This window comes from Penaeus chinensis, chromosome 17 (genome assembly GCF_019202785.1).
Source record: "Penaeus chinensis breed Huanghai No. 1 chromosome 17, ASM1920278v2, whole genome shotgun sequence".
In the NCBI taxonomy this organism is placed as follows: Eukaryota; Metazoa; Arthropoda; class Malacostraca; order Decapoda; family Penaeidae; genus Penaeus; species Penaeus chinensis.
In genome coordinates, this window is record NC_061835.1 from 988,139 (window position 1) to 1,008,138 (window position 20,000).

Genomic DNA, 20,000 nt, shown 5'->3' on the forward strand with positions numbered 1-20,000 from the left:
AAGAAAAAGAAGAAGAAGATGAGAGATGGGAAAAGACAAAGAAAAAAAAAAGATGACTCATTTCTTAAGCCCAAGCTAAACAAAAGCAGGCTTCCTCCTCCCCCCGCCCCCCTTCCTACTGATACAAAATACATATATACATAAATACTTGTGAAAAGAGAGTCGCCTGATTTTCATTCTTTACAAACTGCAATACGACGGCAGGATACTGACTTCTGGTTATGGCAAAACTATGTAAAAGTCTACCCCCAGGCATAAAAATCATACATTTGAGCATCCTGGGAAAGCAATGAGTTCAAAGGCCAGTAGCACTAGAGTTTATCTGGAACACCGGAAAGACCACATGAAATGGTAACTAAAATTAATTGAATTATTTAATAGACATTATTACCAAAGAATATCCATTGAAATGTTGGGAGGACTGAATGGATATGCACAAGTTAACTCCTTCCCGAACTTATTCCCTCACAAGCAATTTATTGGTAACACTCTCCCACTCAAAAAAATATATGCAGAATGCAAAAGAAATTTAATGAGACCAAGGTCACAATCAAGTGTTGCTGTAGTGTTGCAGTGTCTGTGACTGACCATCTATTAAAAGACCTAAATCTAGCCTTAATAAACTGAGAAACATCACTGAAAAAGAAGACAAGAAGAGAGATCCCTTCTGGTTCAATTACTGGACATTTTGATTATAAGCAGTACCTACATATCAGTCTATATAGAGCATCTTATTTAGGACCAATCCACCTGCAGTGGCTGTCAAGAGCCGGTTGAGTGTGTGGATAGGAGTCATTATGAAATATACTCTCTGCAGCTGAAACTTTTCCTTCGAACTGGACAAGAAAAAATGCAAGGTGAGATTAATGATAATGAATCAAAAAGATTTAAAAGAAATCAGAAGATATTTGATTAATGACAAGTAATAATCAGAACTCTGATAAACTAGAAATAAAAGCCCTTAAGGACAGAAAAAAAAATGCTAAAAAACAGGTTGGAAAAAATAGGTCTATACATGAATACACTGGAAGAAATCTTTCAACTGAGGCCCTTTTCCAGCTAACAGAAAAATGGACAAAACAAACACATGAATGTACCAGTGTCAAAGATGATCCTAATGCATGAAAGGATTCTGGTAAAGGTTCATTGAACTACAACTTCACTCAATCTCACAGACATCAGCAATGAAAATGAAAATATGAAAATACCTCTATAGTATTGTCATTGTATGCAATGCTTAAACACCAACTTATTTCGCAACTCATGTTTCATTGTGGCAGAGCAGATGCAATTCAGGCATTCAAGAGACTAAACGAAAATTTTGAATACAGAAATCAATTTAGTCATCCTGAATGAATTCCAAGACTTCTATATTCTTGGTAACTGTAGAACTCTGCCTTTGCTTTCACTCTGCCACAATATGTATCACTTAATACTACTGCAACAAGTCCAAGTCATAACTCTGACATTTACTAGAGCAGTTATTTGGATTCTTGATCACCCTTAGAAATATTCTCCACAATGTGGATCTTCCTGTAAACTTTTTGTTCAAATTGTAGCCTCCTCCTTTAAAAAAAAGTACAAAGAAATTATCTATATATTCTCAATGTTGCTATCTTTGCAACAAAACATCTGCAACTATTCCTAGTCTTACAGGAAGAAAAGACACATTGGAGATATGTTCTCTTTGCACCAAAGGTCCATCATACACTAAATCGCTATGCAGATACAAAACCTTACATACATCCACATCATGCAAGAAACACTGAAACAACACACAGCTCAACACACTGAATACATTCACCATACAAACACATTTCAGATATTATTCTATTGGTAATAAATTAAGAACTTTTAGAAATCTTACCCTTTCTCTTATTCCCTTGTATCTGGTACAAAAACCTTCCTTGCATCCCAATTAATCAACATCTTTCAAACACATAGAGAAAAACAAAAGATGTCATCAATGACTAAACAAACTCCTGAAACACAAAACTTCTCTGTATAATAGTTTGAGCAAAGGAGAGAGAGAGGAAAAAAGAAAATAGGAAAGCAGAAAAAAGACAAGAAACAATATGCAGGTGCACACAAAAATTAATAGTAAAGTGATACAAAAAAAGGGAAAAGACCTATAGCTACTCTGAATTGCATTTGTAAAAGTCTTTGGTTATTGATGAAACCTATAAAGAAACAGATCATACGGCCATGCGCTAAGCTGACCACTGAACACAAGAAAAAAAAAAAAAAAAAAAAAAAAAAAATCTACAATAAATACTACAACATTGTACCACTGTATCTTCCTGAAGACATGTAAAAAGTAAAGCTTTAGCAAAATAATTCAAGCATAATAAGACTGGCTATGTAAATATGCAACCATACATTTCAGCACAGTTTCATATCAATTAAGCCAGCATTTTCGGTGGAGAGAGAAACCTAGTACCAAACATCATTAGTCCCTGACTATTTTGTCAAGTAATGGTAACACTGTCATCTGTCTATGGCTTTCCTTGCAAAGTACATGATATGTAAAAAGAACTTTTTAACAGGTATTCTAGCTGATGGCATGATCTTACTTAGTACATCTGTCTCAGAGCAACCTTTATACTCTAGGCTAGACACACAACTCACTCCCTTACAAGTCACTACCACTGAACACCCTGGAAGAAACTACTGCAGTATCACTTGCAGACATGTAACTTTCACCCAATATATTACAGTTATAAAAATGGAAGGGTTGAAGAAAAAATAATGAGAAAAATATAATACATAGAAAATGAAAATAAATCCTTATCTAAGTACATGCACGGAATAATCATCTTGGAGAAAAATCTGGGCCAAGATAAACTTATGTTTTATAAAATATGGAATGCCATGTCACTATTGAATCTTGGGCAGTTACACTCTGTTTTCTGGTAAATTTCTTGTACACCTTAATCTTTCTTTTTCCATGACACTACTTTGTAACATGTTAATACTAAGGTGTTTTTCCAATACCAGGAACTTCCATTTACTTGGTCATCATGTCTGCTTAACTACAATGTTAGTTATCAATCTTACCAAATAACTAACCAATGGTATACAGACGAGCAAAGCAAACTTCCATAGTTATTTGTAATTTCTGCTGGAGAAGGTGAATCATTTCATGATGACTTTTTCATGAACAGCAGCAGTCATGTCTTAAACATCAATTCCACATTATTTGATGACAAACTACAGAAGTTCTATCCATACCTCACATGACTGTTTTTACTACATTTTTGTGTATCCCTATTCAACTAACGACTGTGCTCAATTGATTTCTGATGTGTAGGATGGAAGTACAAGTCGACAGCTTCAGAATAACATCTGGAGAATCCTGAAGGGCCAACAAGACAGACTCAGGTAAACTCATGACCTGGAATATCTGTACAACCATGTAACCAGGATACCTCTACACCAGAAACAATATTTGTTTTTTTTGTTTCTACCTCACTGGATCTGAACTAAAACAAGCTGCATATATTAGTTACCTTCTGTATATATAAACATATTTTGGCATTTCTATGTAACTCATTTCCTTCTTCTCTACTGTCTTAGGTAGACTTGTAACTAAAGGGTTTTCAACACTTCATAAAATGCAATTATTGTCTTTAGTGCCTCACTCATCTTTTCGTTTTCTTCTTGAAATAATTTCACATCCTTAAGACATTATAATAATAATAATGAAATGCTGTCTTGTACAGCACCTTGGAAGTGAAAATGAAGTATGTCCTCTCTGTACAGTTTAGGAACAAGACATTTTGGTATAGTGCCTTTCTATGGAGTCTCAAAATCTCCTCTGCCAACTAATTCCTAGCCTTTTTTTTCCAAAACAAATATCATTCACAAACTGCATTTTCTCTTGCAGCAAACAAGTGTGGATAAATATTGGAGACCCATCAGTGTTCAGTCATTAACAGGATGTATGTACCTTCAGCACTGAAATTCTGGCCGCGTCAGCTCAGGGATAGATATTTAGAAGAGAGAACTTCAGCCTTTTTGTTAAGCAGTAATATCCCTCTGGCATTTCAAGGTTCAATCCATTATTTCCAGAGGTATTTCTATGCCTTTCCCGAGTTCTTCACATTTCCAATGAGTACATCCCTCCAAGGAAAGGGTTCCTCATTCCTCTTTAATGTTCCCTGGATTCATCATACTGCCATTCATAACTTGTGCCGGCAACTTGAAGGTGTCCCGTTTCACAAGTGACATTGCTAAGAGTTTGAATCTGAAAGAAAGGAAAAATAATTAAGCCTTTGATAATGAGGAAAAACAAAAATCCTGATAATGAGGAGAGAGGAGAGTGGAAGCAAAGAGAAAATAACAATATATAACTTATGGATTAGAACTGATAAGGACACAAACCTCATATATATTTCATGTCTAATTGTTGCTGTGAACTTCTTGACGAGACACCATGCAGTTGCTGTAGCAAATAGGATATTGTAACCAAGAACTATCCAGAAGTTTCCAAGCCAACTGATCTTTCCAAAGTCTCCCAGCAGATCAAAATTTGTTATCCCTGAAAAAGAGAAAAGAAAAATATAAACTGTAGTTGTTACAAAAAGGAGAGATATTGAAAAGAATCAAAATTGGATGCAAAAATCATGTTTCATCACAACTTCACAAATAGAAGCCTCTTGGGGGTTCACTAACCTAGAGTCCTGGCCAAAAGAGGCAGGGCACTTGAGAGGATCAGAACCACCACACAGTTGGCGATGATGTGCACCATCGGAGTGTCTTGGGGCCTCGGACGGATCTTGGCTATGAGGGGCAGGGAGTAGCACCCCAGGAGAGATGCCACAATCAGGTACAATATGAGCACAACCTCCAGCACTGCTCCCACTGGCCCCAGCACAGACAGTAGCACTGACCGCTGGAAGAGGATTACAAAGTTAAATATGTTGCTCAATTTTATATACAGACATATACATCAGAAACATATGTGCATGAAGAGGGAAATCTGCATATTATAATTATATGAATAATATGAATTGTTAAATGTGATAGCTCGACTAAGTGACAGATAAAGTGACCCACCTTGCCCTGCTGTGCCTCTCCGAGGATTGCAGGGGCCGATGCCAGGGGCAGGGCCTTGATGCCCACAAGCAGCTGGAGTGTGTTGAGCCCCACAATCACCACCGCAGTGCCTGTCAACGCAAGCAGGAGCAGCAGGGCCAGGGGGTAGGCCAGGGTACGCTGGAATACGCCTGCACGGCGCCTCTCCTCTGCAGGGGAAGAAAGAGATCATGAATCAATAGCTGCAAGGAAAAGCATCCAAACTGGACACGCATAAAGCCTGGAAGTCTAAACAAAAATTTGATTAAGAACATCTATAAATTCTTAATGGTTTAATTTCATCCCTCCACATCAAATCCCAAACCATGAGTACTTCAATGTGTTACAATACAATTGAAAAGAAAGGAAGTAGGTAAGAAAGAACTGCACTTTTAAAGCAACCACTCAGCTCCACTCTCAAAATGCAGGGTAAAAAGGCAGAAAAACAGGGCCTTTGGCAAAAGCTAAAATTTACCTTCTGTCTGGAATACTTACTGACCTGCGGGCATCAAAAATGTTGAATTATGTAAGAAATATCATTCTTCCATATTACGTAATGAGTTTATTTGTTATAGCCCTTGCCAAGTTATTAAAATACTCATATTTCTGAATATCTGCATGATTCATTATATCATACAAATAAAAATGGATGATAAAAAAAAAAAGAGAAAAGAAAAAGGAAAACAGGTATCAATATAAAAAAAATGATAAATACAATAATAGCATTGCTGATATGAATTGCAATGCCAATAACAGCAGTGATAATGGAAATAATATTGATGTTACGACTGCAATAACGAAACAAAAAAATCACTAACAACAAAAAGAACCACAATGGTGTTGGTGATGATAACTAACGATAATGATGGTGGTGGTTAGAGGCGGTGATGATTATATGATAATTAAGGAAGAGGAAGAGGAAGAGGAAGAGGAAGAAGAAGAAGAGGAGGAAGAAGAAGAGGAAGAGGAAGAGGAAGAGAAGAAGAGGAAGAAGAGGAAGAAGAGGGAGAGGAAGATGAAGACAAAGATGACGATAATGAAGTAGAAAATGAAGAAGAAAAAAAAGAAGAAGACAAGGACAAAACTAAAGATGACGATGCCAACAGAAGAGGATGAAGATGACACCAAAACCCCAAGCGCCAAAACAAGCGACGCATCCCCCCCACGGCCCCCGCCCCCGCCCCCGCCCCCCCCACGTACCGAGCTTAATCCGGGTTCTCTTGACCGCGTGGTACTGCTGGAGTAGCGCCTCGACCGTGGGCATGTTGGCGATGGTCCTGGTGATGGCGCGGGCGTGCGGGTGCGCCGGCCGGTCCAGTTGGCGGGCGAGGGCGTCCTCCTGCAGCACGGCCGCCTGGTACTCCTCCGCCAGGTCGCGCAGAAACCCAGGCTTCACCACTAGCCTGCCCATGGCCGTGAACAGGTGCGCCAGACCCACGGGCGTGCACACTGGGGGAAGGGAGGGATTTAATAGTAATAATAATAATAACAATAATAATAATAATAATAATAAAACACTATTACTAGGAATTACACATATGCACATTGATGAATCGTGAAAAAAACAGAAACAATCTCCATTCATTAGTAATACTGAAACTCATTGCGCAAAAAAAATCTTCATTAACTAGTGTGATAATACTGATACTTACGGAGAAGCATGAGGACACCAAGACACGATATCAAAGAGTACAAGAAGGGCAGGTAAAAACTGCCCCAAACATCTGGAAACGGAGAGAAAAAAAAAGCGGTAAAATTTGTATCACCAATATCTGCAATCAGTATTAAACATTCCCAAAGATCAAACTTCCTGCCACTTCACAGTATGCCCAATAATGAAGAAAAAAAAAAAAAGAAAAAAAAAAAAAAAAAAACACACACACGAAACAAAAATAAATAATATATACAAAAGTAAAAATCTTAAAAAAAAAAAAAAAAAAAAACACACTAAAGGAACATAATGGTTCTGGTTACGACAGATGGCCATAATTTTAAACATATTCCCAACTTCTATACCGCAGGCCACTTCGCAACTAAGCTGAAGTCTCGCGGGCCACACATGCATGTATTTTAATGACTCAAAGCGTACACAAAATTGATGTTAACACTTCTTTTTCAACATGTTAATTTAACGTCTCAAGTCGACTTTACCGCTACCAAATTTACCATGTCGATCGCAATATTAGTCGACAGGCATATCTATCATAATCACGGTCGCTAGCCCCGAGATCCACACTCTACTGAACATTGCCATCCTGATATATTACATAATAATAACGGTTGTTGAACCCGCGGTCTCTAAGAAATAACTTATTTAGACCTTGGGTGAACCGGACCCGCTCTCTTCCCTGACCTACGGCGGTTTTTCCCGCTAAACATTATATCATGACCTCCGTAACTCTGTTTGGATGTCGACCTTTTAAGTCTATAGATGAAATGTGGGGAGGGAGGGAGGGAGGGAGGGAGGGAGGGAGGGAGGGAGGGGGAGAGAGAGAGAGAGAGAGAGAGAGAGAGAGAGAGAGAGAGAGAGAGAGAGAGAGAAAGCGAGAGAGAGAATGAACAGAGGGAAAGTGAGAGATGGGGAAATAAAGAGAAAGGAAAAAGAAAGAGAAAGGAAAGAAAGAATGGGGGAAAGAAGAGAGAGGGGAAAAGAGGGAGAAATAGTGAGTGAGGGGGAGGGGGAGGGGTAGGGGGAGGGAGAGAGAGGGAGGGACGGACAAATAAATAAGTAGATAGAGAGAGAGAGAGAGAGAGAGAGAGAGAGAGAGAGCAAGAGAAAGAGAGATCAAGAGCGAGAGAGGCAATTAGAGCGTCGGGTTCAATGGCTGGTTGCGAGAATATTACCGCGATTTACTGTACAGTTACTTCTGCGTTGCCTAAAGTAATGAATGGTGGAATATGAATCAGACTTTGATTTGTTTAGAGACACGTACATTTATACACATACATACATACATATATACACATGCGCACAGACACACACACACACACACACACACACTATAAAATCTAAAAAAGTATTTGAAGACAACAAAAACAACAACAAAAAAGTTACACCACATACAATGGAAATAATCTGTGGAGGCAAATACCCTGTGCGTATATGTATTTGTATATGTATAGGTATATGTATATGTATATGTATATGTATATGTATATGTATATGTATATGTATATGTATATGTATATGTATATGTATATGTATATGTATATGTATATATATGTATATGTGTATATATATATATATATTACATAAACTTATATAATCTTTGGTAAACAGCCTAGGTATATAACGGGAAAAAAGTTTTCACCCAAGATACTTGGAGGCATAAATGATACAGCAATTTTCGTACGATTTCGATTTTTTAAAAATGTTTAGTTCGGTTTCATAATCCATCGTCACAGTCCATTGGGAGGGAAACACATTAACAGAAACGAAACTTAGAGGAAACGGCTTAAATAATAATAGTAATAACAATAATAATAATAATAATAATAATAATAATAATAATAATAATAATAATAATACTGATGGTGACGATAATGATGATGACGATGATAAGCATAACAAGAATAAGGAGGAGGAAGAGGAGGAAAAAGAAAAACGAAAAAAAAAAGTAAAAGGAAATACGGAAGCAGCAGAAGAAAAAAAAGAAAGAAAAAAAAGAGAAGAAAAGAAAAACAAAAACGAAAAGAAAAAAAAGAAAATAAATAAATAATAATAACAATAATAATAATAATAATAATAATAATAATAATAATAATTAATAACAATAATAACAACAACAATAAAAATGATAATAAAACGCGCAAATATTCACAACCAACACGACAACCGCACGATAGGAGCAACGGCCGCCGCAAGAGGGAGCCAGACGTCGCGGGACTTAGGCCGGGGAATGATTAACGGCTGGCGTGGGGGGGGGGGGGGCGGACGGGGAAGAGGAAAAGGAGGGAAAAGGAGGGGAATGGAGGGAAAGGGGGAGGGGGAGGGGGAGGGGAGGGGGAGGGGGAGGGGGGTGGAGAAGGGGTGTAGAAGGAAGAGGGAAAGGATATGGAGGAGGAGGAGGAGGAAGAGGAGGCGAAGGAGAAAGAGGTTAAATGAGTAGTAGGAGAGGGGGGAGGATGATAATAATAAAGAGAATAGCAACAAGAACATCAATAATGATAATGATAATAACAATTGCAATAACAGCTACAGCGACAATACTAACGATAAAAAATAACAATAATAAATAAATAAAAAAAATAACAATAATAAATAAATAAAAAAATAACAATAATAAATAAATAAAAAAATAACAATAATAAATAAATAAAAAAATAACAATAATAAAAAAATAAAAAAATAACAATAATAATAATAACAACACTAACATAATGAGGGCGAGAAAGAGCAGAAGAGGCAATGAAGAAGAAAAGAGGAGGCAGAAAAGGGGTAGAAAGACGAAGGGGGGGGGGGGGGAGGGGGGAACTAAGCGTAGCAGAGAAGTGCTTTTCCGTTCGCCAGTTGAGCTCCGACTCTTGCTAGGCGCGGGAGCCCGGCGGGAGCGTCTTCAGCCAGAGTCCCCCGTCACGTGTGTCCAAAGAAAAAAAAAAAAAAAATTACCAATCGCTCAATTACACGAACGAAGAGCAATGACTCGTAACCCCTAGGCAACCAGCGTCCCGCTATAGGCGCCAGCCACCAAGGGGGCCATGAAAAACGGGTCTTTTGAAGGGAAGAGTCGCCGCCACTGCCACTCATGACCGCTCCCCGAAAGCAAACATGAACCGCGCAGCCCTCCGGAACTAGCGCGCAAACACAACCCGTTATATCCACGGTCCTGACGCCGAGAATTATGATCTGATAAACAAAGCTCGATTCGAATTAACATTGAAGCTGCAGGGTGTTCATCATCATCATAACAGGTAAGGTTTGTGGCATTGCGTTAAGTCGGTTCGAGCAAGCTGCACGTGTCGGGTTTGATATATAAAGCACAGTGACGAGAGAGTGCTTCATCTACGGGCATGTGTTTTTGTGTTTGTGTTCAATAGGTGGAAAATCGTAAATATAGAGTAACCATTTTTATGAGACTAACAGTAACCAACTACTAAGCCCACTTGCCCTCTGTAACTGCCGGTATTTCTTAAATTTTCGAAAAGCAGTTTATATTCTATTACTATTATTACTATTTATAATTTTACAATAATGGTTATGATAATACTAATAAGAATAACGTTAATAAGAAAAAAGTAATAAAAAAAAAAAAAAGCTTTCCCCCCAGAAATTTCAAGGAATGGGTCCAGCACGTGAGATCAGGTAGGCCTAGTAGTCGACTCACTGATTACAGTCCGTGCACGTGAAGCCATCTATACGTACACAAAATATACAAAAAACAAAAAAACAAAAAACGAAAGCGGTGCATGTACACAGTGGGCTTAAAAATAACACGTTCTGTGACGCTAAAGGATTATTTCAGAAACAAACCTAATCCACAGAGTATAGTTCCATATTGTTCTAATTATGTCTAATCAGGGTTTATCTGTTGATGTTCTTTTATGCCTTCTATGGAAGCAACTCCTTCCTCAGCCGAGTGTCTCATCTCTGTAGTTAATGCCACGGATGCCGTTACAATGCACTGAGCTTCGTGCAACCGCAAGTGCTTCCGTGCGAGTCAAATGTTCGAGTCACTCTATATTTCATTTCCGTCTCTCTCTCTCTCTCTCTCTCTCTCTCTCTCTCTCTCTCTCTCTCTCTCTCTCTCTCTCTCTCTCTCTCTCTCTCTCTCTCTCTCTCCTTTTTCTATTTCTTTTCATTTCTCTCCTTCTCTATCTCCTCTCATCCGTCCTCCTCCACAGATGCGTCGGCGTTGTCCCTCCCCGGGCGCGGCCCAGCAGGTGCTCCTGGTCTCCGCTGTGGTGATGGCGCTCACCCTCTACTATCGCGCCCCTGCCATCGCCGTCCTCCATAGCGCCGCCCCTGCCGCTCGCGCCGACCAAGCCCCCCCTCCCGCAAGCACTGAGGCGCCGAGAGCGAAGGCGGCGGCGAGGAAGGGCGGCAGAACTGGCATCCGCGCAGGCTGGGACGACGAGGCGGCGGCGGACGGCGACTTCCCGATCTCGCTGGAGCGCGACACCGGCGGGGATTCCTTCGCCAGCAAGTTCATGATGGCGCTGGACTTCCTAACGAAGGAGAAGGAGCGGAAGACGAAGGCGACGACGCACCCGCCGCCTCGTCCGTCGTCTGACCGCAGCCGTACGGCCAGCACGGTGCCTTGGAACCAGGACACCGGAAAGGAGACCAAACACACCGAGGGCACGAACCCGCAGCCGGACACCAAGGCGAACACGATTCCAGCCGCCAAGCCTGCCGTGAGTCCGGGCCCCCAGGCCCGCGCATGCCGTGTGGCCTTCCCGCCGCTGGATTTCTGCGAGTGCAAGAGGGAGATCCTGGCGCAAGGGGGGGCGGCGTGCCCTGCCACTGAGGGCGAAGGAGAAACGACCCCCCGTGACCTGCTGGCAGCCTTGAACCGCACGCTCGGCTCCTCCACCTGCAGTGACGCCGCCACGCTCAGGGGTGCCAACCAATCGGTGAGATAAAGTTTTTTGTTACTCAACCACCCAGTCCTCATTTTGCACTTTGCCGACGATGGCATGGCATGATGAAGGAACGGAGAATTATGTTTTTACAATTTTACCTTTGATGAACACCAAAAGTCAGTCAGTTGTGACCTAGTCATTAGATAAGAAAAAAAATAAATATATATATATATAATAAAGATAACAATAAGAATTACAACAATACGGATAGCAGTATCATTGACAATAATACAGATAATAGCAATAATCCAATAATAAAGGTAACAATGAAATAACTAACATATCAACAGCAATTCCAGCAATAAAAATAATGATACCGATATCAACCCGTACGTACATGCCATGCCCACTGAAAGTTTACTTGTTTAATTGTTTTAACACATAGATGGCTACACTTGTACTAAGTCACCAGTGAACCAGTTATGAGTAATGTTTCTCGCCCGTTCACCCTTTTCATTGATTTGCGAAAATATTTTAGGTTATCTTATTTTGCTGTTACAAATGTTTATAACATTATAGTAATTAGAATGTTTATAATAAAAATAACACCATCGATATTCATAGCACTTCGTGGGCGTTTTTCCCGCCAATTCAAGGAAAGATAAAAAAAAAAAAGTTTTCCCCATTTTCTATTCATTTTCCCCGGCAGCAATGGGTTAACACCACCAGGAAATACTTTAGCTATTCGATTTCAAAGAAGACAAAAACAAATAATAGTAATAAAAAACATCAACAACGACTGACTGACACCAATAACATAAAAAACAATAACAACAACAACAATGAATACTAGCACTAAAAATAATAACAGTAATAACTATAAGTATACCCCCCTCCCACCCTCCCTCCCCTCCCTTCCATCCCTCCCTCCCGCAGGTGATCAGCTTCTCCCTCTTCGGCGCCTTCCCCAGCGAGTACCACGACGGGGTGCCGGTGGTGGTGGCGCGGGCGGCGGAGGCGTACCCTGGATGGGCGGTGAGGGTGTATCACGACCTCGACCTGGCGAAGGATCTCAGCGCAAGGGCGTGGGTGTGCTCCCTCGCCTGCAAGTTCCCTCACCTCGACTTCTGCTCCGTCGGGTCCTTGCCAGGTGGGTGGTGGGGTGGTGGGTGGTGGTGGGTGGTGTTTCGTGGGCGGTGGGTGGTGTTTCGTGGGCGGTGGGTGGTGGTGGTGGGCGGTGGTGGGTGGTGTTTCGTGGGCGGTGGGTGGTGGGTAGTGGACAGCGGGTGGTGGACAGTGGGCGGTGGATAATGGGTAATGGGTAATGGGCGCTGGGTAGTGGATGACGGGCGGTGGGCGGTGGGCGCTGGTGGGTGGTGGGTGGTAGAGGGGTTATGGTGTGTGTGTGTGGGGGGGGGGGGGTCGGTTGAAGTGAGAAGCTTTTCCCCTGTAAATCCAACGTTTGATTGACCTATTAAAGCTTCTTTTATTGCCTGATTATTTCATCTTTATTGAATGGCTGATTTGATTTAATTACCCCTTTTGTTTGTAAACTGCTTCGCCATCGTTAATCACCACTTATTTTTTTCCGTTTATTACTTCGTCACTAGTTACCACTTCATTAACTGCTCACTCATAATTATCTACCACAGTTTCGTTACCTGTTTCTCAGAACATGAAAAGGTGAAGACGGCGAGACAAAAAAGAGAGAAACAGAAAAAATAAGAGAAGGTGAAGGAAAGGGACGCAAAATGAGATGACACAGAGAGAGAGAGAAAGAGAGAGAGAAAGAGAGAGAGAAAAGAGAGAAAGAGAGAGAGAAAGAGAGAGAAAGAGAGAGAAAGAGAGAGAAAGAGAGAAAGAGAGAGAGAGAGAGAGAGAGAGAGAGAGAGAGAGAGAGAGAGAGAGAGAGAGAGAGAGAGAGAGAGAGAGAGAGAGAGAGAGAGAGAAAACGTGAGAGAGAGAGAGGAGAAATAATCCATCTAACGGAACATCGACATGTATGACTCAGCAGCATCCCTGAATGGGTAAATGCAAATCACCAAAGTCACCACTAAGAAGCGGGATGGAGATCGTTCGTCATGAAACAGACATACAGCAAAAAGACAAAACAGACAAAAAGAGCGTCGAGACAAAGATGAAGAAGAAAAAGAAGAAAAATAATGATAAGAAGAAGGAGGAAGAAGAAGAAGAAGAAGAAGAAGAGGCGAAGAAAGAAGAAGAAGAGGCGAAGAAGAAGAGGAGGAGATGAAGAAGAAAAACGTGTGTTACGTGTGTACACCGTGAAAAATGTGACGCGCACGCAGCTGGGTACATGAAATGCCCGAAGTTCCGATATTTTGGTCGCTAGAAACTAACTCCCGGTGCTTCAGATACAGTACGACTTCAGGCAGCAACAGACATATACTTGCATTACTCAACAATGCCTCATTGGCTTAAACATTAATCGGCTGGGGAAAATTATGTTTATTTTAAAAATGTATATAACATATAAATGATACACATTTATCTAACAGTAATACCACAAAGAAATCTAAAACAAGTCAATTGCAGAAACCAGCAATCGAATCAAAACAAATAAAAAAAACGAAGGGCGTCCAAACTCTAAACCAATCAACATGGCGCGCAAACAATCATCCAAACAACGCAGCCGAATCGCCCCCGAAGCCCTCCTGACGCCCTGCCCTCTCTTCCCTTCGTCAGGTATCGGTGACCTCCGCCCTACGATCGGGACCATCTGGCGTATGGCGGTACTCGGCGACCCCTTCGTCCACAGGTTCGTCATCCGGGACACCGACTCCCCGATCCTGCAGCGGGAGGTCGACGCCGTGAAGGAGTGGGTCGACTCCGGGAAGGTGAGGCGTGGGGTCGATGTCGGGTCTTGTTGGGTCTGCTCCGATATTCCCTTTTTTTCCATTTGGCTTCAAGGCGTGAGTGAAAACGGTCCAGGACGGAGTTAAATATCGAAGAATATTCAGGCTCCTATGTTGGTTATTCATGTTGTCACGAAAAAGATTTATACCCGGTTTGGGCCATTTCACCCTTATGCATATTAATCATCTTCCAGTGTTTCCACATCATGCGAGACAACGCCGCGCACACCATGCCCATCATGGGCGGCATGTTCGGCGGCTGTGGCTTTTGGCATCGCGAGGTGTTGGAACGCATCCGGGGGACACTGTTCCGGTTCTCACGCAAGGCCAGCCACGCCAACTACTTCGACCAGGTCAACGAGGTGGTGAGTGCCAGTATTTGGGGCTGCAGTAACACAATAATTGTTCACTTGTGATTGATTGATTTGTGTTAACTTCACTTGGTAAGTGTTAAAAAAAATACACAAGAAGAGAGCAAGAGAAATCATTAAATACCATTAAAAATAAAACTCTCATCTCAGTATCTCCTATAACAAAACTTGTAACCTAAACTTGCGTACTTACTACTCAAAATAAAACCAAAGTTTCCCAATTATCAAACATTTTCGCAATCTCGATCAATTACACTAATTCTTCAGGAAGCAACACCCAAAACCAACCAATTATCTAAGCTTCGACTTAATCCACTCTGTCTAGCGGTTCCTGTGGCCAACACTCAAGAAGAACTTCATTGCGCACGACTCCTACCTGTGCAATCAGTTTCCGGGCTCTCGGCCCTTCCCCACCAAGAGAGTCAACTGCACCTTCGTTGGCATGCGGAAATATCGTAAGGACTTCAAGGGTGACACGGTAAAAGTGCCCTGTCCCGTGGCGTGTCGGCCCCCCAAGCACAGGGACTGGGAATACTGTTAGTTATATGTGAGGTGGCTCTGTGATCAGGATTTTCGGTGAAGGGGTTACCTGTATGGCAGGGTACTCTATTCACTTTTCCGTTTTTGGCTTTATTTATTGCTGAATTATTGATATACACTGTTTTTAAGACTTGTAAGCATATAGCTATATTGTATGTACTGTATATACAGTTTCCAATATAAATGTTTATCATTAACCTGTGTGCTGTGGCGTGCCTTATGGGTTCTTACCGTTGTGACTATGAAATAATCAATCAATCAATGGAGCTGAAGCTAATGGGTGCACATAACTGCATCCACTCAAGCCATGAGGGTCTCTGATGGAAGCCACCAGACAGGCCCTCAGCCCATCTCTAACTCCCTACAACGGATCTGATCAATCAATCCAAGCCATGACTTCCTAGGTCATTCCCCAGGCTTTCCCCTCTTGGGGTTGCTTTGGGAGGAGTTAATCTAGTGGGTAAGATCATTGTTATGGAAATGAGCCACGTGCCCATATTGACCGAGTTGTAAAATTAACAGGTCCTATACTGGTCTCATGGCGTGTAACCATTGGTTGGACATAGATTCCTGCCAGCAGCACTCCATAATCTGGCACAAGGATGCCAGGTCCTCAATATAACTAACGATAAGGAATGAGACAACCTGATTTACCCAATTTAAACAAATCAATTACCTCTTTACAAAAGAATTAAGCACAAACATGAATCGATATATATAACATATCCAGTTTATGAGAATCTCAGTTACTCACTCCATTTGTCGATCTTTGACACTGAAGATAAAAAAGTAATTGAACAAGAGAAGGTCATTAAAGACAATGAATGAGGAAATACTTCATTGGATCGAAGCTTGACAAAGGAACAGTAAAAAAGTGAAGCTAGCATTCCACTAACCATCTCTTGTCTCAGGAACCAGACTCAAATCATGGATCATCACCCTTTTTGGCCCAGCCTAAAGAACATCTTTCCACTGGCAATGGGGAGCTGTAGTCTATGACTGTCTAAGAAGTTAAATATTAAAACACCAATAAAAATGTTCAGAAGCTGCAAAATGCTGTGTGACAAAATGATAGAGTAAAAACTCAAAAGTAAACTCATATGAGACCAGCACTGATGTGCAGAAAAGAAAAATTACCAGTTAAGCAAATGATGTGAACTGAATCGATTAGGGGTCACTATAATGCACACCAAGATTTAAAGCCAAAGAGTCCAGCCAAAGGGAAAAGGACGAAAGGAGGCAAAATCTCCTAAAAGATCTAAGAGTGCAGGCTTTGATGGTATGGGTATCTCAGGAGGGATGAAGATACATTGGGGAGAAAGTTATGTGTATGATGATAAGAGGCAAAAGGGAGTGTGAGAAGAACTGAGGATAAGATGAATGGTGTGTGGGTGAAGAAGAATGGCCTATCATTGAAGAGACAAAGGCTTGGGGTGTCTGGAACCAAGTTACTAAAGAGATTTCAAGAAATGGGTAAAATATAGATAAACCCGAAGGAGATGACAGAAAAGACAAAAAAATATGCTACCCAATATCTTTCACAAGACCAATGACCCTTAAATCACTACCAGAAACTTGAGACAAAGATATATTCATATACTAAGTGAAGTATATTTAGATAAAAGAGAAAAGAACCTGTGTCTAAAACACCACCAAGACAATACAGGTAATCAAAAACCTTGTACCTGACTACATCACACATAAAACACACTCTGACCAACATACATGCAAATTGTTCAACATATCCATACTGAAATCTAATGTCTACTTGTGTTTAGTTTCCAGGCAACTGTGGGGTTGCTGTTTTAGCTAAATATGCCAAGATAAAGAAATATCACCATAATATCCTTGGACCTCAATATTAATAAATGTAACTATACAAGTATCCTTTGGAATAATATCAATATCAACACCTAAAATAAAAGTGATATGAAGGCTTAAAAAAAAAAAACCCATACATAACAAATACATAGTCATTAACTTCCTCTTACTTTAGAAATTCCCAAAATGAAAAATTTACCAGAAATAAATGTGATGAGTTTTGGGATGCACACTATCCAATATATTTCAAGATGAACAAATACAATATAACTTAACATAAAGATACCACAATAAAATACTTGTTGTCATCTATTTCTCTAATACCTAATCCTTACTATACAACAACAAATTCAAAGAAAAGACAAGTTTATTACATTCTACACATTTAATGTTGGAATCAGATGACATTACTGTAAATTCTTAGTTTTTTTTAATTGATGCTAAACTTTCCTTGCTATATTGAGTGTTCCTAATGATTACACTTCTAAAAGACACGTTCAACTGACAGAAATTTGTTTTTAGTTAGAATAGAATTAAAACTACAAACTAAACCAAGTTCTTTTAAAATCCTGCCAATTAAATTAAATCAATTATGAACAGATTTACATCTCATACAGGACCCTTCCTATGTATAATAAATATGAGGTAGACAGTTGAAGCAACCAAAATCCTTAATTATCTTTTTCTGACAAAAAACAGTATCAACATGTACAAGATATCTCAAAAAAATTATGTATTACTGATAGCTAAACTCTGACTGAAAATGTGACTTTGTCCCTCGACCTACAAAATATTTCACATCAAATAAAACTTGGCAAATATTTGAATCTGTTCTTTTAGTTATATTCTTTAAAACCATATCAGCATCCAAAAAAACATACGAAAAGTACCTGCCATAAAGCACTTTAAATTCCATATATAGAAGATAATATTTTTCTCATAATTACATTACTGAACAAAGTACCTAATAGATCATGTGTTAGATATTGCACCAAATATACATAAATAGAAAAAATTGAAATAAAAAAATACTTGGTGGGCATAGGTAGCTGTGGATTTTGATACACGATTTCAAGTTGAAATCAACTGCCTTGAGTTAAACAACATGCATCATATGTAAATGATGTTGTAAAAGCTATTGCCAAACCATGCAGTTATGAAAGCAAAAGCAAATGTATTGCTTACGCTGGCACACAATCTGTTGCGAATCATCATTATTGTTATATTGCAACTCCACTGACAATAAGTGAAAAAAAAAAAAAATGAAATATGAGGCTAAAAAAAAAAGAAAGAACAAAAAAACATACTTGAGAGATAAAAAAAAGTTCCAGAAACAAACAGTTTAAAAAAAGAAAAGTAAACGCAACACACATTTTTCTTTAAAATGCAATGCAGAAATTGACAATAACTTCCACAAACAATAGAAAAGAAAAGAAAAGAAAAGAAAAGAAATCCGTTCCAATAATTGAAAATAAGCACACAAACCAAATTTTAAAAACATTAAAAAGAAAGAAAAAGAGAGAGAGAGAATAAAAAAACACACACAGAAGCACACATAAGGTCATTCATCTGACCTAGCTTCACTTGAAGAATGAGATAGAAAAACATAAGTAACCTCTGCCAGCTTGTCATAGCTCCGACTATCACTCCTACAATAAACAAGACTACATCAGTCACAGAAAATGGTAAAACAATGCATGTTGGTCCATGCATAATAGCTAATAAAAAAATCCATAAAATACAGTCTCATAGGTATTCTCTTTTCCATTCATATTGGGTTAAAAACTAATTATATATACAGAACATAAATGAAGCCTACATTATAAATATTCAAACCAAAAATGTATCATTAAAAAAAAAAAAAAAGATAATAACAAAGAAAAAAATTAAACTGGATTAAGGTTTTTAGTGAGGTTGTATTAGGATAGTTAGTCATTTGATCTGCATGAAGCTGAGGTAAACTTTCAAAAGCAGTCTTGTTGGTTTTGGTAACAATTATTTGTTTCCATTAACATATTCATGCGATTATCATTTCATTATACAGTCTTATCAACATGGCATTGCACTTTTAATAAAATCAGTACATTTACAGAAATGAATCTTCAAGGGATCTGAAGAGATCAAAAGAACCTTCTCCATGCTCCATTAATATCTACTTGAGTAACTGTCAAATTCCCATTAACTAAGTGAGCAAACAAAAAAACTCGTATACCATCATATCAACCTTGATATTTACACTCTTACCTCCTACACCTATAGACAAAAGGTGAGAGGAACAACGTACAGTCCCATAAACATAGAAGAACGAGAACAAAAAGAAAGGGCAATGGAGACTGAGAGGTTACTTACCGATCACCTGCGAGAGGTTCTCCTGCTCATAGTAACCCAGCAGGAACGAGAGAATTAATGCCACGCCAAACACCAGCACCACCAGGAGAGTCAACACCACTACTGTCTCCACAATGCGCGCTCTCAAACCCTGGAAAAACACAAAGAAAATGTTTAATCTCAATTGGAACATTTTGTAGAGAATTTTAACAGACTCTGATACATGAAATGAACATTACTTCTTTAATACTGGAGGCAGAATATGAGAGAGAGAGAGAGAGAGAGAGAGAGAGAGAGAGAGAGAGAGAGAGAGAGAGAGAGAGAGAGAGAGAGAGAGAGAGAGAGAGAGAGAGAGAGAGAGAAATCTCGCCTGAGAGACAGCAGGCAACTGCAAAAGAGAAGCATGAGTATTGACAATGAAGTAATTTAATTTCAGAGCAAGACAGCAAATGATTATGTCTTTGTAACT

The 20,000-nt window shown here is 39.7% G+C and overlaps 2 protein-coding genes across 4 annotated transcripts in view; one reads left to right on the plus strand and one right to left on the minus strand.

The window, feature by feature from the left end:
* The window catches only part of LOC125033919 (protein LMBR1L-like), a 50,657-nt gene that overhangs the window by 413 nt on the left and 30,244 nt on the right, over positions 1 to 20,000 (minus strand). The window contains exons 7-14 of the mRNA XM_047625499.1: positions 19,553 to 19,682; positions 18,778 to 18,852; positions 6,729 to 6,800; positions 6,277 to 6,525; positions 5,059 to 5,246; positions 4,675 to 4,894; positions 4,384 to 4,540; positions 1 to 4,246 (exon numbers count right to left, since the gene is read on the minus strand). The exon at positions 1 to 4,246 is cut by the window's left edge and continues 413 nt beyond it. Coding sequence (XP_047481455.1) covers positions 4,141 to 4,246; positions 4,384 to 4,540; positions 4,675 to 4,894; positions 5,059 to 5,246; positions 6,277 to 6,525; positions 6,729 to 6,800; positions 18,778 to 18,852; positions 19,553 to 19,682 — 1,197 coding nt within the window. The 3' untranslated portion in view covers positions 1 to 4,140. The remainder of the gene's footprint in view (positions 4,247 to 4,383; positions 4,541 to 4,674; positions 4,895 to 5,058; positions 5,247 to 6,276; positions 6,526 to 6,728; positions 6,801 to 18,777; positions 18,853 to 19,552; positions 19,683 to 20,000) is intronic.
* On the plus strand, positions 9,600 to 15,562 carry LOC125033991. 3 transcript variants are annotated; one of them, XM_047625607.1, is made up of 6 exons: positions 9,600 to 9,992; positions 10,918 to 11,649; positions 12,535 to 12,748; positions 14,302 to 14,453; positions 14,666 to 14,836; positions 15,168 to 15,562. In XM_047625607.1, the coding sequence occupies exons 2-6, from the start codon at positions 10,918 to 10,920 to the stop codon at positions 15,381 to 15,383; spliced, it is 1,485 nt and encodes a 494-aa protein (XP_047481563.1). In that variant the 5' UTR covers positions 9,600 to 9,992; the 3' UTR covers positions 15,384 to 15,562. The 3 variants fall into 3 exon arrangements, with proteins under 3 accessions (XP_047481563.1, XP_047481562.1, XP_047481564.1); XM_047625606.1 differs by having other exon boundaries at positions 9,600 to 9,987; XM_047625608.1 differs by lacking the exon at positions 14,302 to 14,453 and having other exon boundaries at positions 9,600 to 9,987.

What these genes read in the sequence shown, in the direction of transcription:
- LOC125033991 (XM_047625607.1), top strand. Translation starts at nt 10,918, where the DNA reads ATGCGTCGGCGTTGTCCCTCCCCGGGCGCGGCCCAGCAGGTGCTCCTG. An exon ending in TCAGGGGTGCCAACCAATCG is followed by an intron (nt 11,650 to 12,534) that starts GTGAGATAAAGT and finishes TCCCTCCCGCAG; the next exon opens with GTGATCAGCTTCTCCCTCTT. An exon ending in CTCCGTCGGGTCCTTGCCAG is followed by an intron (nt 12,749 to 14,301) that starts GTGGGTGGTGGG and finishes TCCCTTCGTCAG; the next exon opens with GTATCGGTGACCTCCGCCCT.